The following is a 20,161-nucleotide window of genomic DNA, read 5'->3' on the forward strand; positions in this document are numbered from 1 at the left end:
ACCATAAAGTTTTGAAGATTATTGCTCTGTAATACTGCTTGAAGTCAGGGATGGTGATTCCCCCAGAATTTCTTTTATTGTTGAGTATAGTTTTCGCCATCCTGGGGTTTTGTTATTCCAAATGAATTTGCAAATTGCTCTCTCTATCTCTATAAAGAATTGAGCAGGAAATTTGATGGGGATTGCATTGACCTGTAGATTGATTTTGGCAAAATGGCCATCTTTAGCATATTAATCCTGCTAATCCTTGAGCATGGAAGATCTTGTCATCTTCTGAGATCTTCTTCAATTTCTTCAGAGATTTGAAATTCTTGTCATACAGATCTCTCACTTGCTTGGTTAACATCACACCAAGGCATTTTATGTTATTTGGGACTATTGTTAAGGGAGCCATTCCCTAATTTCTCTCTCAGCCTGTTTATCCTTTGGGTAGAGTAAGGCTACTGATTTGTTTGAGTTAATTTTACACCCCGGCACTTTGCTGAAGTTGTTTATCAGGTTAAGGAGTTCTCTGGTGGATCTTTTGTGTTCGCTTAAGTACACTATCATATCATCTGCAAATAGTGATATTTTGATTTCTTCTTTTCCAATTTGTATCCCTTTGACCTGCTTTTGCTGTCTGATTGCTCTGACTAGGATTTCCGGTACTATATAGAATAAGTAGTGAGAGCATGGGCAGCCTTGTGTAGTCCCTGATTTTAGTGGGATGGCTTCAAGTTTCTCTCCATTTAGTTTGATGTTAGCTACTGGTTTGCTGTATGTTGCTTTTAGTATGTTTAGATATGGGCCTTGAATTCCTGATCTTTCCAGGACTTTTATAATGAAGGAGTGTGGAATTTTGTCAAATGCTTTCTCAGTATTTAATGAAATGACCATGTGCTTCTTATCTTTGAATTTGTTTATATAGTGGGTTACATTGATGGTTTTCCGTATATTAAACCATCCCTGCATGCCTGGGATGAAGCCTACTTGATGATGATGGATGTTTTCTTAGATTTAGTTTGCAAGAGTTTTATTGAGTTTTTGTAGTTTTATGAGATCCCATTTGTCCATTCTTGATCTTAGAGTATAAGCCATTGGTGTTTTGTTCAGGAAATCTTCTCCAGTGCCCATGTGTTCAAGACGCTTCCCCACTTTTTCTTCTATTAGTTTGAGTGTATTTGGTTTGATGTGGAGGTCCTTGATCCACTTGGACTTAAGCTTTGTACAGGGTGATTAGCATGGATTGATCTGCATTCTTCTACATGCTGACGTCCAGTTGAACCTGTACCATTAGCTGAAAAATGCTTTTTTCCATTGGATGGTTTTGGCTCCTTTGTCAAAAATCAAGTGACCATATGTGTGTGGCTTCATTTCTGGGTCTTCAATTCTATTCCTCTGGTCTATCTGTCTGTCTCTGTACCAATACTATACAGTTTTTATCATTATTGCTCTGTAATACTGCTTGAGTTCACGAAAGTGATTCCCCTGGAAGTTCTTTTATTGTTGAGGATAGTTTTAGCTATCCTGGGTTTTTTGTAATTCCAGATGAATTTGCAAATTGTTCTGTCTAACTCTCTGAAGAATTGGATTGGTATTTTAATGGGGATTGCATTGAATCTGTAGATTGCTTTTAGTAAAATGGCCATTTTTACTATATTAATCCTGCCAATCCATGAGCCTGGGAGATCTTTCCATCTTCTGAGATCTTCTTCAATTCCTTTCTTCAGAGGCTAGAAGTTTTTATCATACAGGTTTTTCACTTGCTTGGTTAAAGTCACACCAAGTTATTTTATATCATTTGGGACTATTTTGAAGGGTGTCATTTCCCTAATTTCTTTCTTGGCTTGTATCTCTTTTGTGTTAGAGCAAGGCTATTGATTTATTCGAGTTAAATTTATACCCAGTCACTTTTCTGAAGGTGTTTATTAGGTTTAGTAGTTGTCTCGTTGAACTTTTGGGATCACTTAAATATACAATCTTATCGTGTGCAAATAGTGATATTTTGACTTCTTCCTTTCCAATCCGTATCCCGTTTATATTATTTTCTTGTCTGATTGCTCTGGGTAGAACTTCAAGAACTATATTGAAGAAGTAGGGAAAGAGTGGCCAGCCTTGTCTAGTCCCTGATTTTAGTGGGATTGCTTCATGTTTATTTCCGTTTAGTTTAATATTAGCTACTGGTTTGGTGTATATGAATTTTACTATGTTTAGATATGGGCCTTGAATTTCTGTTCTTTCCAGGTCTCTTATCATGAAGGGGTGTTGAATTTTGTCAAATTCTTTCTCAACATCTAATGAAATGATCATGTGGTTTTTATCTTTCAATTTGTTTATATAGTGGATTACGGTGATGGTTTTTCGTATATTAAACCTATCCCTGCATTTCTGTGATGAAGCTGATTTGATCATAATGGATGATTGTTTTGATGTGCTCTTGGATTTGATTTTCAAGAATTTTATTAAGTATCTTTGCGTCGATATTCGTAAGGGAAATTGATCTGAAGTTCTCTTTCTATGTTGGGTCTTTGTGTGGTTTAGGTATAATAGTAATTCTGTCTTCACAGAAGGAATTCGGTAGCGCTACGTCTGTTTCAAATTTCTGGAATATTTGGATAGTATTGGTATGAGGTCTTCTATGAAGGTCTGATAGAATTCTGCACTAAACCTGTCTGGACCTGGGCTCTTTTTGGTTGGGAGACTTTTAATGACTGCTTCTACTACTTTAGGAGTTATGGGGTTGTTTCAATGGTTTATTTGTTCCTGATTTAACTTTGGTAACTGGTATCTGTCTAGGAAATTGTCCATTACGTGCAGATTTTCAAGTTTTGTTGAATATAGGATTTTGTAGTAAAATCTGACGATTTTTTGAATTTCCTCTGATTCTGTTGTTGTTTCCATTTTCATTTCTGATTTTGTTAATTTGGACACACTCTCTGTGTCCTCTTGTTAGTGTGGCTAAGGGTTTATCTATCTTGTTCATTTTCTCAAAGAACCAGCTTTTGGCTCTGTTGATTCTTTGTATAGTCCTTTTTGTTTCTACTTGGCTGATTTCAGCTCTGAGTTTCATTATTTCCTGCGTTCTACTCCTCCTGGGTGTATTTGCTCCTTTTTGTTCTAGAGCTTTTAGGTGTGCTGTCAAGCTGTTGACCTATGCTCTCTCCTGTGTCTTTCTGCAGGCACTCAGAGCTATGAGTTTTCCTCTTAGCACAACTTTCGTTTTGTCCCATAAGTTTGGGTATGTTGTACCCTCATTTTCATTAAATTCTAAGAAGTCTTTAATTTCTTTATTTCTTCCTTTTCTAGGATATCATTGAGTAGAGCATTGCTCATCTTTAAATTCTTTCTTCAGAAGCTTGAAGTTCTTATCATACAGATCTTTCTCTTGCTTGGTTAAAGTCACACCGAGTTATTTTATATCAATTGGGACTATTATGAAGGGTGTCATTTCCCTAATTTCTTTCTCGGCTTGTTTCTTTTTTGTATAGAGGAAGGCTACTGATTTATTTGAGTTAATTTCATACCCAGCCACTTTGCTGGAGGTGTTTGTGTATTTTATGTATTTACATTTCAAATGTTATCCCCTTCTTTGCCTCTCCCATTCCTCTCCACAACCCCTGATTCTATGAAGACTTTCTTAATATATAGAGCATTAATGTTAATAGACAATACTGGAAAATTAATCATAAGACAAATTGTCAACTTTGGGACAAAATATCAATAATGAATATTAGATCAATATTACCTGTTTGCTAATGGATAAAAGACATTTTGAACAGGAACTGTGACCATGCCCCCTCACAGAAGGTGAGTGAGGACCTTGTGTACTGTTGATTTTGCACTGATATACATGTGACGGTCAGAGATTGCCATTGACTTCCTCTCACTTTCCACACACGTGGAGCTAAGTGTGTAGTGGTCAGAGGGCAGAGCCAACTGACGGTTCTGTTCTACCACATTGTGGCTTCTGAGGACTGAACTCAGGCCATCAGGCCGCCCTGTGGGTTCCACCTCTAGTCCCTCTGTTCTGGAGACAAACTTTACTCTCCCACGTTCCTGGTGTTATTGATTTACTATCTTGGAGCACATTGATACTCACACTTGCAGGCAAGTAAGCTTTGGGGTTCCCCTTATCCCCACATCTACAGTCAGTTTCTCAGGGCAAATGTTTTACCAAGTGAGTTTTACCTGCCACCACAGCCCTTCATTTTTTTGGGAGGGGGTTGTTTGATATTTTTTTATTTCCATTTCAAATGTTATCTCCTTTCCTGGTTTCCCATCCATGTACAGCCTATCACATCGCCCCTTCCCAATTTCTATGTGGGTTTTCCCCCACCCATCTAATCACCTCTTCCCACCTCACTGCTTTAGCATTTTCTTACACTGGGGGATAGAGCCTTGGCAAGACCAAGGGCTTCTCCTCCAATTAGTTCCCAATAAGGCCATCCTCTGCTACATATGTACCTGAGGCCATGGGTCAGCCAATGTGTACTCTGTAGATGGAGGGACATCTGAATTCTTTCCAGCGCCTGGCATTTACAAATAAGGGTTCTATGAACATAATGGAGCATGTTTCCTTGCTATATTTTGGAGCCCCTTTTGGGTATATGCCCACTAGAGGGTATAGCTGGGTCCTCAGGTAGTACTATGTCCAATTTTCTGAGGAACTTACAAACTAATTTCCAGAATTATTTTGCCAGCTTGCTCTCCCACATACAGTGGAGGAGTGTTCCTCTTTCTCCACATCCCCATCAACATTTGTTGTCACCTTAGATTTTGTCCTTAGTCATTCTGAGTGGTGTGAGGTCAAATCTCAGCATTTTCTTGGTTTGATTTTTGCTGATGATTAAGGATGTTTAATAGTTCCTTAGGAGCTTCAGGGCCATTTGATATTCCTCAGCTTAGAATTCTTTGTTTAGCTCTTTACCTCATTTTGTAGTAGAGTTATTTGATTTTCTGCAGTCTAAACTTCTAGATTTCTTCATATATATATATATATATATATATATATATATATATATATATATATATATATATTACATATTGCCCTTCTATCAGATATAGGATTGGTAAAGATCTTTTCCCAATCTGTTGTTTTCCATTTTGTCCTAATGACAGTGTCTTTTTCCTTGCATAATCTTTGCAATTTTTTGAGGTCCCATTTGTTGAATCTTGATCTTAAAGCATAAGCTATTGGTGTTCTATTCAGGAAATTTTCCCTAGTGCCCACGTGTTCCAGGGTCTTCCCCAATTTTCCTTTTATTATTTGGAGTGTATCTTCTTCTATGTGGAGATCCTCAATTCGCTTGGATTTTAGCTGTGTACGGGGTGATAAGAAACATTTGATTTGCATTGTCCATGCTGACTGCTGGTTGATCCAGCAACATTTGTTCAAAATGCTATATTTTTTCCAGTGGATGGTTTTAGGTCCTTTGTCAAACATCAAGGGACCAAAGGTGTGTGGGCTCATTTCTGGGTCTCCACTTCTATTCCATTGATCTGCCTGTCTGAATCTGTACCAAAACCATAAAGGTTTTATCACTATTGCTATATAATACAGCTTGAGGCCTGGGATGGTGATTCTCCCAGAAATTCTTTTATAGTTGAAGATAGTTTTCACTATCCTGGATTTCTTGTCATTCCAAACGAATTTGCAAATTGCTCTTTCTACCTCCATGAAGAATAGAGTTGAAATTTTCATGGGGATTACATTGAATTTGTAAATTCCCTTTGGTCAGATGGCCATTTTACATTTTTATTCCCGTCAATCCAGGAGCATGGGAGATCTTCCCATCTTATGAGATCTTTTTCAAATTCTTTCTTCAGAAACTTGAAGGTCTTGTCAAAGAGATCATTCACTTGCTTGGTTAGAGTAACACCGAGGTATTTTTTTTAACATCTGTTACTATTGTGAAGTGCATTATTTCCCTAATTTCCTTTTGAGCCTGTTTATCCTTTGAATAGAGGAAGGCTACTGATTTTAGTGGTATTTCTTCAAGTTTATCTCCATTTAGTTTGATGTTGGCTACTGGTTTGCTGTATATTGTTTTTACTATGTTTAGATTTGGGACTTGAATTCCTGATCTTTCCAAGACTTTTAAAATGAAGGCTAGCCTTCATTCTTTTTTTTTACTTTAAATATATTATAGCTTTTATTAGATACAAGTTTATTTAGATTTGTTTTGACTGTGGCAAACTTAACTAGCTCCAGAGATAATGTTGGCAATTTTGAATCAATCCCTTTCTGTGAGCACACAGTGGCATTACTGAGCTAATTAATGTTCTCTAAATGCCTGGAGCCATCTGGAGCTAGACAGGATTAGTGTCTCAAGAGGGACAGATAAAAGCCCTTTTGGAGGCTTCTATCCTATTCTACAGTGCCCGTATCTAAAACAAACCACGAACAGCAAAATCCCATAAATCAGTTAGTCAGTAAATAGATAATGTGATACCTAGAAAAGCAATACATAAGTATCAAGCTACTCTTTGGTTGGTGTTTTAGTCTCTGGGGACTCTGCGATTCTGGTTGGTTGATAGTGTTGTTCTTCCTGTGGTGTTGAAACCCCTTCAGCTCCTCCAGTCTGTTTCCTCCTCCTCCTCTTCCTCCTCCTCCTCCTCCTCCTCCTCTTCCTCCTCCTCCTCCTCCTCCTCCTCAGGCTGCTGCTGCTGCTGCTTTATTCCCTTTCCTACTTTCCTCTCCATATGCCCCCATCCCCTCCCCCTTCCCTATAAGGGTATTCTCCCCCCAAACCCACACCCTTTACAACCTACCCCTATATTCCCCTGCACTGTGGGTCCACCCAGGGTAGGAACAAGGGTTTCCCCTTCCACTAGTGTTCAACAAGTCTATTCTCTGATACATATGCAGTTGGAGCCCTGGGTCCATGTATACTCTTTGGGTAGTGGTTTAGTCCCTGGGCATCTCTGACATTGTTGTTCTTATCGGGTTGCAAGCACCTTCAGCTCTTTCAATCCTTTCTCTAATTCCCCAAAAGGGAGTCCTGTTCTAAGTTCAGTAGTTTGCTGTTAGTGTTCACCTCTGCATTTGACATGCTCTGGTTGTGTCTCTCAGGAGACGTCTATATCCGGTCCGTGTCATCACACATTTCTTAGCTTCATCAGTCAAATGTAGTTTTGGTGGCTGTATATGTATGGGCCACATGTGGGGCAGGCTCTGAATGGCTGTTCCTTCAGGCTCTGCTCTAAACTTTGCCTCTATTTCCCTCCTATGGATATTTTTGTTATCCCATTTCAGAAGGAGTGGAAGCATCTGTATTTTATTCATCCTTTGTCATGAGCTTCATGTGGTCTGTGGATTGCATCTAGAGTAATTCGAGGTTTTCGGCTAATATCCACTTATGAATGAGTGCATACCATGTGTGTTTTTCTGTGATTGGGTTACTTCACTCAGGATGATATTTTCTAGTTCATTCCATTTGCCTATGAATTTCATGAAGTCATTGTTTTTGATTGCTGAGTAGTACTCCATTGTGTAGATGTACCTTATTTTCTGAATCCACTCCCCTGTTGAAGGGCATCTGGGTTCTTTCCAGCTTCTGGCTATTATAAATAAGGCTGCTATGAACATAGTGGAGCGTGTTTCCTGGTTGTTTGTTGGGGCATCTATTGGGTATATGCCCAGGAGAGGTGTGGCTGGGTCCTCAGGTAGTGGAATTTTCTCAGGAACCTCCTGGCTGATTTCCAGAGTGGTTGTACCAGTCTGCAATCCTACCAACAATGGAAGAGTTTTCCTCTTTATCCACATCCTGGCCAGCATCTGCTGTCACCTGAGTTTTTTTATCGTAGCCATTCTTACTGGTGTGAGTGGAATCTCAGGGTTTTTTGATTTGTACACCCCTGATGACTAAGTATGCTAAACATTTCTATAGGTGCTTCTCAGCCATTTGATATTCCTCAGCTTAGAATTCTTTGTTTAGCTCTGAACCCAAATTTTAATAGGGTTATTTGGCTCTCTGGACTCTAAGTTCTTGGTTTTGTTTTTTTTTTTGTTTGTTTTTTTTTTGTATATTTTCGATATTAGCCCTGCATCAGATGTAATATTGGTAAAGATCTTTTCCAAATCTGTTGGTTGCTGTTCTGTTCTAATGAAAAGTATCCATTGCATTACAGAAGCTTTGCAGTTTTATGAGGTTCCATTTGTCAATTTTTGACCTTAGCACATAAGCCATTGTTGTTTTGTTTAGGAAAATTTCCCCAGTGCCCATGTGTGTGAGTCTATTCTCCAGTTTTTCTTCTATTAGTTCCAGTGTATATGTTTTAATGTTGATGTTCTTGATCCACTTGGACTTAAGCTTTGTACAGGGAGATAAGAATTGTTTGATTTGTATCTTTTACATGCTAAAGGATTGAATGAGCACCATTTATTGAAAATGCTATCTTTTTACAAATGGATGGTTTTTGCTCTTTGTCAAAGATCAATTGACCAAAGGTGGGTGGGTTCAGGTCTGGGTCTTCAATTATATTTCACTGATCTGTCTAGCTGTCTATGTTACTAAGCCATACAGCTTTTTTTCCACTATTGCTCTGTAATACTGCTTGAGGTCAGGAATGATGATTTCCCCAGAAGTTCTTTTATCGTTGAGTATAGGTTTTGCTATCCTGGTCTTTTTTTTTTATTCCAAATGAATTAGTAAATTGCTCTTCCTATCTCTGAAGAATCAAGTTGGATTTTTGATGGGGATTGCAGTGAATCTGTAGATTGCTTTTGGCAAAATGGCCACTTTTACTATATTAATCCTGTTAATCCATGAGAATGTGAGGCCGTTCCATCTTCTGGTATCTTCTTCAATGTCTTTTCAGAGACTTGAAGTTCTTGTTATACAGATCTTTCACTTATTTCGTTAAAGTCACACTGAGGTATTTTATATTATTGCGACTATTGTGAAGGGTGTCATTTCCCTAATTTTACTCAGCCTGTTTTTCCTTTGAGTGGAGGAAGGCTACTAATTTTTTTGAGTTATTTTGTACCCAAAAATTTGCTGAAGTTAATATCAGGTTGTGTAATTTCTGGTGGACCTTTTGGCGTCACTTAAATATAATATCCTATCGTTGGCAAATAGCCATATTTTGACATCTTCCCTCCCACTTTGTATCCCTTGACCTCCTTTTGTTGTCTGACTGCTCTGGCTCGGAATTCCAGGGCTGTATTGAATAAGTAGTTACAGTGCAGGCAGCCTTATCTAGTCCCTGATTTTAGTGGGATTTCATCAAGTTCCTCTCCATTTAGTTTGATGTTAGTTACTGGTTCACTGTATATTGTTTTTACTATGTCTAGTTATGGGTTTTGATTTCCTGATCTTTCCAGGACTTTTTTTTGTTGTTGTTTTCTCTTTATTACAAAATATAACATTTATTCAATGAAATATTGTACCTGAGCCATACCTTTTACATAATAAAGTATAAAATGTATGTGCTACTGAAAAAGATGAGTTCATTATCATATGATGGATAGAAGTTATATACTAATTATAAGATAAAACCATTAAATACACATATACTTTATAGTAGAGAAAACAATCTTTGAATTTTAGAAATGGTCCTGGGGTTAGAAACTTGTTGAAGTCAAATTTTTTTTATTAATTTGAGTATTTCTTATTTACATTTCGAGTGTTATTTCCTTTCCCGGTTTCCGGGCAAACATCGCCCTAATCCCTCCCCCTCCCCTTCGTTATGGGTGTTCCCCTCCCCATCCTCCCCCCATTGCCGCCCTCCTCCCAACAATCACGTTCACTGGGGGTTCAGTCTTAGCAGGACCCAGAGCTTCCCCTGCATTCTTCTACATGATTACCTCCAGTTGAACCAGCACCATTTGCTGAAAATGCTATCTTTTTTTCATTGGATGATTTTGGCTCCTTTGTCAAAAATCAAGTGCCCATAGGTGTGTTGGTTCATTTCCGGGTTTTCAATTGTCTTCCACTGGTCTATCTGTCTGTCTCTGTACCAATACCATGCAGTTTTTATCACTATTGCTCTGTAATACTGCTTGAGTTCAGGGATAGTGATTCCCCCTGAAGACCTTTTATTGTTGAGGATAGATTTAGCTATCCTGGGTTTTTTGTTATTCCAGATGAATTTGCAAATTGTTCTAACTCTTTGAAGAATTGAATTGGTATTTTGATGGGGATTGCATTGAATCTGTAGATCGCTTTTGGTAAAATGTCCTTTTTTACTATATTAATCCTGCCAATCCATGAGCATGGGAGATCTTTCCATCTTCTGAGGTCTTCTTCAATTTCTTTCTTCAGAGTCTTGAAGTTCTTATTGTACAGATCTTTTACTTGCTTGGTTAAAGTCACACCGAGGTACTTTATATTATTTGGGTCTATTATGAAGGGTGTCATTTCCCTAATTTCTTTCTCGGCTTGTTTCTCTTTTGTGTAGAGGAAGGCTACTGATTTATTTGAGTTAATTTTATACCCAGCCACTTTGCTTAAGTTGTTTATCAGCTTTAGTAGTTCTCTGGTGGAACTTTTGGGATCACTTAAATGTACTACCATATCATCTGCAAATAGTGATATTTTGACTTCTTCTTTTCCAATCTGTATCCCTTTTGCCTCCTTTTGTTGTCTGATTGCTCTGTCTAGAACTTCAAGAACTGTATTGAATAAGTAGGGAGAGAGTGGGCAGCCTTGTCTCGTCCCTGATTTTAGTGGGATTGCTTCAAGTTTCTCTCCATTTAGTTTAATGTTAGTAACTGGTTTGCTGTATATGGCTTTTACTATGTTTAGGTATGGGCCTTGAATTCCTATTCTTTCCAGGACTTTTATCATGAAGGGGTGTTGAATTTGGTCAAATGCTTTCTCAGCCTCTAATGAAATGATCATGTGGTTTTGTTCTTTCAGTTTGTTTATATAATGGATCACGTTGATGGTTTTCCATATATTAAGCCATCCCTGCATGCCTGGGATGAAGCCTACCTGATCATGGTGGATGATTGTTTTGATGTGCTCTTAGATTCGGTTTGCCAGAATTTTATTGAGTATTTTTGCGTCTATATTCATAAGGGAAATTGGTCTGAATTTCTCTTTCTTTGTTGGGTCTTTGTGTGGTTGTTACAAGAGTAATTGTGGCTTCATAGAAGGAATTTGGTAGTGCTCCATCTGTTTCAATTTTGTGGAATAGTTTGGATAATATTGGTATGAGGTCTTCTATGAAGGTCTGATAGAATTCTGCACTAAACCTTTCTGGACCTGGGCTCTTTTTGGTTGGGAGACCTTTAATGACTGCTTCTATTTCCTTAGGAGTTATGGGGTTGTTTAACTGGTTTATCTGTTCCTGATTTAACTTCGGTACCTGGTATCTGTCTAGGAAATTTTCCATTACCTGCAGATTTTCAAGTTTTGTTGAATATAGGCTTTTATAATAAGATCTGATGATTTTTTTAATTTCCTCTGAATCTATAGTTATGTCTCCCTTTTCATTTCTGACTTTGTTAATTTGGACACACTCTCTGTGTCCTCTCCTTAGTCTGGCTAAGGGTTTATCTGTCCCGTTGATTTTCTCAAAGAACCAACTTTTGGTTCTGTTGATTCTTTCTATGGTCCTCTTTTTTTCTACTTGGTTGATTTCAGCTCTGAGTTTGATTATTTCCTGCCTTCTACTCCTCCTGGGTGTATTTGCTTCTTTTTGTTCTAGAGCTTTCAGGTGTGCTGTCAAGCTGCTGATATATGCTCTCTCCTGTTTCTTTCTGCAGGCACTAAGAACTATGAGTTTTCCTCTTAGCACAACTTTAATTGGGTCCCGTATGTGTGGGTATGTCGTACCTTCATTTTCATTAAATTCTAAGAAGTCTTTAATTTCTTTCTTTATTTCTTCCTTGCCCAGGTTATCGTTTAGTATATTGGACCATCCTTTCATCCCTGGGCTGAAGCCTAACTGATCATGATGGGTGATTATTTTGATGTGTTCTTGCATTCACTTTGCAAGATTTTTATTGAGTATTTTTACATCAATAATCATAAGGGTAAATGGTCTCAAGTTCTCTTTCTTTGTTGGATTTTTGTGTGGTTTAGTTATAACAGTAACTGTGGTTTCAAAGAAGGAATTTGGTAGTGCTCTGCCTATTTCTGTTTGGGAACTAATCTGGACAGTATTGATATGAGGTCTTCTATGAAGGCCTGATAGAATTCTGCAGTAAATTCATGGATTCCTGGGTTCTCTTTGGTTGGGAGACTCTTAATAACTGCTTCTACTTCTTTAGGAATTATGGTGTTGTTTAGATGTTTATCTGTTTCTGATTTAACTTTAGTACCTTGTATTTGTCTAGAAAATTGTCTATTTCCTCCAGATTTTCCAGTTTTGTTGAATATATGCTTTTGTAGTGGGATCTTTTGATATTTTTAATTTCCTCAGATTTTTTTGTTATGTCTCCCTTTTCCCTTCTGATTTTGTTAATTTGGATACACTCTGGGTATTCTTGCTAAGGGTTTATCTATCTTGTTGATTTTGTCGAAGAACCAGCTCCTGCTTTTGTTGATTCTTTGTGTACTCCTTTTTTTAAAACTTGGATGATTTTAGCTCTTAGTTTTATTATTTCTTCCCTTCTATTCCTCTTGTGTGTATTTACTTCTTTTGGCTCTAGACTTTGTAGATGTGTTGTCAAGCTGCTGAGTATGCGCTCTCCTGTTTCTTTTGGCGGCACTCAGAGCTATGATTTTTCCTTTTAGTACTGCTCTCACTGTGTCCTAAATGTTTGGGTGTGTTGTATCTTCATTTTCATTAAATTCTAAGAAATCTTTTTTTAAACTGGCATTATTTATTTATTTTTTGGCTTGTGAAACTTCCTTTATTTGTTGATGTAGCAAACAAATTTCAACTCTGCTATGCAAATGACAGAAGAAATCTGCTCAGCAATTAACTTTAGAGTTCAATTTCATAAAGGCAACATGCTATATGTGAAAAAATTACTAACTGAACTACAGGTATTAAATACTGAAAAACAATTAACAGTTTATTATAATTTATCTTATTTAACAATCTAAGAAGTTCACGGCCATCAGCAGTTCCAGTGCAATTTTAGGTGCAATTGGGAATTCAGGAATTTCAGTGGAGCTGTTAGTATAGCAGACCTTGTAGGTAAAATACATGCACACTTTCGATAGCACATGTGAAGGGATCTCTCTAAAGTTGACCTCATTGGTTTCATTCTCCGCAAACTGACCTGGACCACTCAACATGGCCTTTATTGTTCCTGATGTTAATGCATGTTCTCTTTTTACAATAAATTCATGACCATCAGAAGATATTAATTTCACATACATGGCATCAGGGCCTTCACAGCCACCATAGGTTTTCTCCTCTCCATCCATTATGTTCTTATAAAATTCTATTTGATCCCAGAGGAACTTACTAGTTTCCTGGTGAGGCCGAGAAGCAGTCATCTAGTAACTTGCATCCGAAGGAAGTGCTAAGAAATCTTTAATTTCTATCATTAATTCTTCCTTGACCAAGTTTTCATTGAGTAGTGTGTTGTTAAACTTCAATGTATCTGAGGGCATTCTGTCATTATTGTTTTTATTGAAGACCAGCCTTTGTCCATGGTGATCTGATAGGACAAATAGAATTATTTCTATCTTCCTGTATCTATTGATGCCTAATTTTTTTGACAATTATATGGTCAATTTTCGAGGAGGTACTATGAGGTGCTGAGAAGAATGTAAATCCTTTTGTTTTATTATTTAATGTTCTATAAATATTTGTTAAATCCATTTAGTATATAACTTCTGTTAGTTTCTCTATGTCGCTGTTTAATTTCTGTTTCTCTTATCTGTCCATTGATGAGAATGTGGTGTTGAAAGTGGACAGATGTGTCTGTCTGTCCTGTGGTCTCAGGATGTTCCATACTTCTTGGTGTTTAGCTCTCTTCTCCATGGGATTTGAGATCAGGGAGCAGTGTGATGGGCTAGGCCCTCATTCGTATTTCATATTTTTTTGCTTGAAGGGGAATTGATAGCACACCAGCATATTTTCCGAAGTCCACATGCTTCTTAATCATTTTGTTATTTTAAGGTGTTTATTAGTTGTTAAGGTAGAGCTTCATATAAATAATACAAGAATGAATTATAGTTTGAAAATATTCTTATGTTTATTGAATATTTTCTTCAAACTCTGATTTGTCCAACTATAGTTTTTCATTCTGTCAGTCCATTTATTCCTCACATGTAATTAAATGTCTATTGTGTATAATACACATTTTAATATATCTCAAGGTCGGGTTGGGGATTTGGCTCAGTGGTAGAGCCCTTGCCTAGCAAGCACAAGGTCCTGGGTTCGGTCCCCAGCTCCGAAAAAAAATATATCTTAAGGTCTTCCCATTCTTAAACCTTTATGTTTCTCTGCCCAGTCAAGCTTCCTTACATCATATAAATGTAAATAAAGCATGAAATGAACCTTGCTTTTTGGAACTCTCATTTCATTTTGCTGAAACCTTTTTGAATCTCATATATAGGAGATTGGATGCCATAGTTTATCTCCTTCTACTTATATTTACCAAATTTAGTGTAAGTCCAGGAACACATTGACCATTTTAAAACAAAATGCAAGGTCCTGCTTTGCTAACTTTTTGCTCCCACGTTAACATGGATACTTTATTTATTACCTAAGCAATATGTTGTGATCCTAATGGTAGCAAATATAGAAAGCTTAATCGTGGGCATAAAAAATGAAATTTGGATTGAAAAAGTCAAAGTATTGGTGACTGGGGATTTCAATTTTCATTTGTTTATAAAATTTACAGTGAAACAAGTGGTCTGTAGATCTGCATCTGTAGGTCATGCCTATGATGTATCAATCATCTAGCTTAAGAAGCACAACATGTCAGTCACCCACAAGTCATACAGCTTATCAAAAATCTGTCCCCAACACCTACACAGCCTGTTAATCATCCAAAGGAAAAGCCCACAGCCTGGCAACCATCCATAAGAATTGCCCATGTCCTGTCAGTCATCCACTGGAAACCCCCTCATCCTGTCAATCATCTACCAGCAACTCACAAAACCTGTCAGCCATCCAGAAGAAATTATCACTGTCTGTCAGTCAGACATAACAAATGGCCATAGTCTGTTAATCACCCACAGGACATGGCGACTAACTTATATACAAACCTCTCAGAGCCGGTCAGTCATACATTAGAAACTCCCATAGCCAGTCATTCAATGGAGAGACCCACAGCCTGTCAGTCTTTCACAACATATCTCAAAGCCTGTGGATTATTCATAGGTAGTGTCAACAGCCTATCACTCAACCCCAGGAAACATATACCAACTTTGTCACTTGTCCACAGGACAAGCCCACACTCTATCTGTCATTCACAGGAAATACCTACACCCTGTCCATCATTGTTAAGAAATAGCCAAAGCCTGTCAACCATACATAGTATGTATCTACCATTGTTCAGTATGCATAACAAATATGCACAGACTTTCAGTCAGTCCTCCATGGTAAATGACTGCTACATGAAATCATCCATAGAAAGTACCCACAACCTGTAAGGCATTCATAGGAAAAACCAACAACCTGTCAATCATCTGTAGGAAAGAGTTGCCTGTTTGTCAGCTACATGGCACACCCCCAACTTGGTAATCATCTGGGGGAAAAATTTACATCCTATCAATAACCCATAGGAATTGCCCATAGCCTTAGAACCATTTATAAGAAATTTCCATATCCTATCAAACAGCCACAGTAAAGTCAACAGCCTCTCAGTCATCTATTAGAAATACACACAGTCTGTCAGTCATCCACAGATCACATACATTGCGTGAGAGTCATCCATAGGAAAAGCTAAGTGCCTGTCATGCATACAAAGGAAATGAACACAACCAGTAAATCATGCATAGGAATCTCCAACAGTCTGTCAGTTATCAAGAGAAAATTCACACAGTCTTTCAATTATCCAACAGTATTCAATTAAGATTAAACAGAAAAATTTCCAAAATCCGCCACCCTCACACACTGATATCATAAATAGGGACATGATAAACCTGGGAGACAGCACACAATAAATCATGCCGAGAGCAAAGATTCATCTCTGCCTCAGGCTCCTCCTCCTACATCATTCAGGCCTCAGGTTTGCCATGCAGAGCCGATCCTGTTACCATGCCTGCTTGAAATGAAATGGGGAGATGTTTGTGATGATGAACTTCATCAATTTATTCTAATAGCTTTATAAAAATCATGTAGTGAAGGAAGCGCAGGATTTTGTTTCTGTTGACAGCACATTTTCAGAAGGGTTTAGTCCACGGTTTTTCTGCATACGGTAGCTAATTCTTCAGAGCTCCTGATAAAGCAGAAGATTGTATAATAGGAAAACAAGGCAGGAAGTGTGTGTCCATTCAAGAGTCTAACCTCACCTTATTTCAATTATATTGACAATAGCAAAAAGAAACGTCAGAAAAATGATAAAAATGCCTTATTTTGAATATGATCACAGTTTACCATTGAAAGAAACACCGATGTTTAAACAATATGCACATAGAATTAATATTTAATTAATGAATTCTAGTGACAGGTTTACAACGTGCCTCAATGGTTTACATTTCTTTTTTTTTATTCAGTATTTTTCCTCCATCTTTATTAACTTGGGTATTTCTTATTTAAATTTCAACTGTTATTCCCTTTGCTGGTTTCTGGGCCAAATCCCCCAACCACTCCCCTTCCGCTACTATATGGGTGTTACCCTCCCCATCTTCCCCTTTTACTGCCCTCCCCCCAATAGTCATGTTCACTGGGGGTTCAGTCATGGCAGGACCAAGGGCTTCCCCTTCCACTGGTGCTCTTACTAGGCTATTCATTGCTACCTATGCAGTTGGAGCTCAGAATCAGTCCATGTATAGTCTTTGGGTAGTGGCTTAGTCCCTGGAAGCTCTGGTTGGTTGGCATTGCTGTTCATATGGGGTCTCATCCCCTTCAATCTCTTTCAGTCCTTTCTCTGATTCCTTCAACGGGGGTTCCATTCTCAGTTTAGTGATTTGCTGCTGGTATTCACCTATGTATTTGCCGTATTCTGGCTGTGTCTCTCAGGAGAGACCTACGTCCGGTTCCTGTCGGCCTGCACCTCTTTGCTTCATCCATCTTATCTCGTTTGGTGGCTATATACATATGGGCCACATGTGGGGCAGGCTCTGAATGGGAGTTCCTTCAGCCTCTGTTCTAAACTTTGCATCCCTATTCCCTCCCAAGGGTATTCTTGTTCCCCTTTTAAAGAAGGAGTGAAGCATTCACATTTTGGTCATCCCTCTTGAATTTCATGTGTTCTATGCATCTAGGGTAATTCAAGCATTTGGGCTAATATCTACTTATCAATGAGTGCATACATACCATGTGTGTTTTTCTGTGATTGGGTTACCTCACTCAGGATATTTTCCAGTTCCATCCACTTGCCTTTGAATTTCATAAAGTCATTGTTTTTTGATAGCTGAGTAGTCTACATGTTTACGTGAAGGCTGTTAGTTTAAGACTGACAGCCATGCAGCTAAGATCAGGGTCTTAAAGCCCACACCCACAGTGACATGCCTATTCCAACAGGGTCACAACTTCTAATATTGCTATTCCCTGGGCTTCACACATATAAACCATCAGACCCAGGATACAGTTCAATATAATAAAGACAAGATAAGAATGGTACACAGCAAATATCATTCTAAAATATATATGCCCAAGCATTCACACTAAATCCGAAATCAGAAATGTGAAAAATATATTTGATCTTCCCCTGTTCAATAAAATCATTGAAGTCTTAGCTAGAATAAGAGCACAAGTGAATGAGATAGATGTACACCCTTGAAAGAATGAAGCCAATGTCACTTTATTTAGGCCTGGGTGGTTGATATACACAAAAGTCTCTAAAGCCTCCACCAAAATTCCCCTGCAGCTATTCAATTGTTCAGCATTGTATTAGAGGAAAAGGAATGCATCAAACCAAGTTAGTTTCTTAAATCCAAATACCCAGCACACTCTGCAAATAAGCAAACTAACAGATTCTCACAGATATTATAGATTAAATATAACCAAGGAATTGAATGACTTGTACAGTAAAAACTCTAAACGTAATGTAAATTAACAGAAGAAGATACAGTAACATGGAAAGGCCCCATGCTCCTAGGTCAGAAGGATTAATATGGTGGAGTTGGATGTGATGGTTTATATTTCCTTGGCTCAGAGGTGGCACTATTAGAAGCATGGTCTGTTGGAGTAGGTGTGGCCCTGTTGGAGTAGGTGTGTGACTGTGTGTAAGGGGTTTAACACACTCACCCTAGCTGCCTAGAAGGCAGTATTCTGCAGGGTCATCCAGATGAAGATCTACAGCTCTCAGATCCTCCTTCACCATGTCTGATTGGTGGCTGCAGTGATCCTGCTGTGATGATAACAGGTCTGAACCTCTGAGGCTGTAAACCAGCCCTAATGAAATGGTGTCCTTTTAAGAGTTGCCTTGGCCATGGTGTCTGTTCACACAACTAAAGTCCTACGTAAGACAGTGGCCATAACACAAAAATTTATCTAGATAATCTGTGCAACCCCCTAAGAATACTAACACGATTCTTTAAAGACATTTAGAAATCCATCATTAATTTAACAGGTCAATATAAAGGAGCCATGTAGGTCAGCACAGTTATCAACATTAGCGCAGCTTGAGCCCTCACCGGCACAGATTTGGAGTTATTACACCATAGCGGTAAAGCAATAATGAAATCTGCAACAATATTCAAAGGCTCATAGGTTGGGAAACATAATTAAACATCTGTCCATAAATTTGTACACAGACAGCCATGAGTCATTGAACACCCCTGTCTGGGTTCAGGTAAAGCAGATGTCTACCCTTCAAGAGACTAGAGGCTCCAGGAAGCTTATATATATGGTGGAGTTGCTGGGCTGGGGATATCCTTGTGGAGGAGACAAGGGGTAGGGGGAGGAGGTATGCAATATTGAGATGTGGGACTGTCAGGGGGTGGATTGGGAGGGGAATGAAATCTGAAGTATAAAAGTAAATAAATAAAAAATGGCTATCTTGCTGATAGCAATCTACTGATTCAATACAATCTATCAAAATTCCAATTCAATCCTTCATAGAGTCAGAAAGATGAATTTGGAAATTCACTTGGAATAACAACAAAAAAAAAAAACAAGGATAGAGAAAACTATCCTCAACATAAAGAAATAATAACAATAAAAGATAGAATCACCATCCTTGACCTCAAGCTGTATTACAGAGCAATAGTTTTAAAACTGTATGGTATTAAAACAGAGACAAGCAGGTAGATCAATGTAATAGAATTGAGGACACAGAAATGAACAAATACTCCTATGGTCCCTTGATGTTTGACAAATGAAATATAACCTTACAGTAGAAAAAAGATAGCTTTTTCAATAATTGTTGCTGGATCAACTGGAAGTTCGCACCCAGAAGAATGCAAATTGATCTTCTTCCCTAGTGCAAAGCTCAAGGGCAAGTGGATCAAGGACATCCACATAAAAAGAAAACACTCAAAGCCATAGGGGAAACTGTGGAGAAAAGCCTCGAACGTAGGGACTCTGCGGAAATTTTCCTGAAAAGAAACACCAATGGCTTCTGCTCAAGGACTTTCAAATGGGACCTCATAATATTGCAAAGCTTCTCCAAGGCAAAGGATACTGTCTTTAGGACAAAACGGCAACCAAGAGATTGGGAAAAGGTCTTCACCTCTCCTACATTCAATAGAGGTCTAATATCCAATATGTACTAAGAACTCAAGAACTTAGACTCCAGAGAGCCAAATAATCCTATTAGAGAAATGGATATAGAACTAAACAGAGAAATCTCAGCTGAGGAATATCGAATAAGTGAAAAGTACCTGTAGAAATGTTCTTCAAGAACCTTAGTCATTAGGGGAATGCAAATCAAAACAATGCTGAGATTCTACATCACACCCCTCAGAGTGGCTAGGAACAAAACTCAGGTGACCACAGATTCTGACAAGAATGTGGAGAAAGCAGAACACTCCTCCACTGTTACTTGGATAGCGAGCTGGTACAACTGCTCTGGTATTCAGCTGGGGGTTTCCTCAGAAAATTGGACATAGTACTACCTGAGGACCCAGGTATACCCATTTCTGGGCATAGAGCCAATAGATGCTCCAACATATAACAGACAAACATGCTCCAGTAAGTCCATGGCAGCCTTATTTTT

At 38.2% G+C, this 20,161-nt stretch overlaps 2 protein-coding genes across 2 annotated transcripts in view; one reads left to right on the forward strand and one right to left on the reverse strand.

The window, feature by feature from the left end:
- Positions 1-20,161, forward strand: part of LOC134482475 (mucin-16-like) — a 236,869-nt gene that overhangs the window by 157,817 nt on the left and 58,891 nt on the right. The gene's annotated exons all lie outside the window — the stretch shown is intronic.
- LOC134482480 (elongin-C-like) lies at positions 12,942-13,374 on the reverse strand. The gene has a single exon (XM_063275950.1). It carries the CDS (start codon positions 13,305-13,307, stop codon positions 12,969-12,971), a length of 339 nt encoding a protein of 112 aa, XP_063132020.1. The 5' UTR covers positions 13,308-13,374; the 3' UTR covers positions 12,942-12,968.

The sequence above is a fragment of the Rattus norvegicus genome, chromosome 16, assembly GCF_036323735.1.
Source record: "Rattus norvegicus strain BN/NHsdMcwi chromosome 16, GRCr8, whole genome shotgun sequence".
NCBI classification, from domain to species: Eukaryota; Metazoa; Chordata; class Mammalia; order Rodentia; family Muridae; genus Rattus; species Rattus norvegicus.

What these genes read in the sequence shown, in the direction of transcription:
- LOC134482480 (XM_063275950.1), bottom strand. Translation starts at nt 13,307, where the DNA reads ATGGATGGAGAGGAGAAAACCTATGGTGGCTGTGAAGGCCCTGATGCC.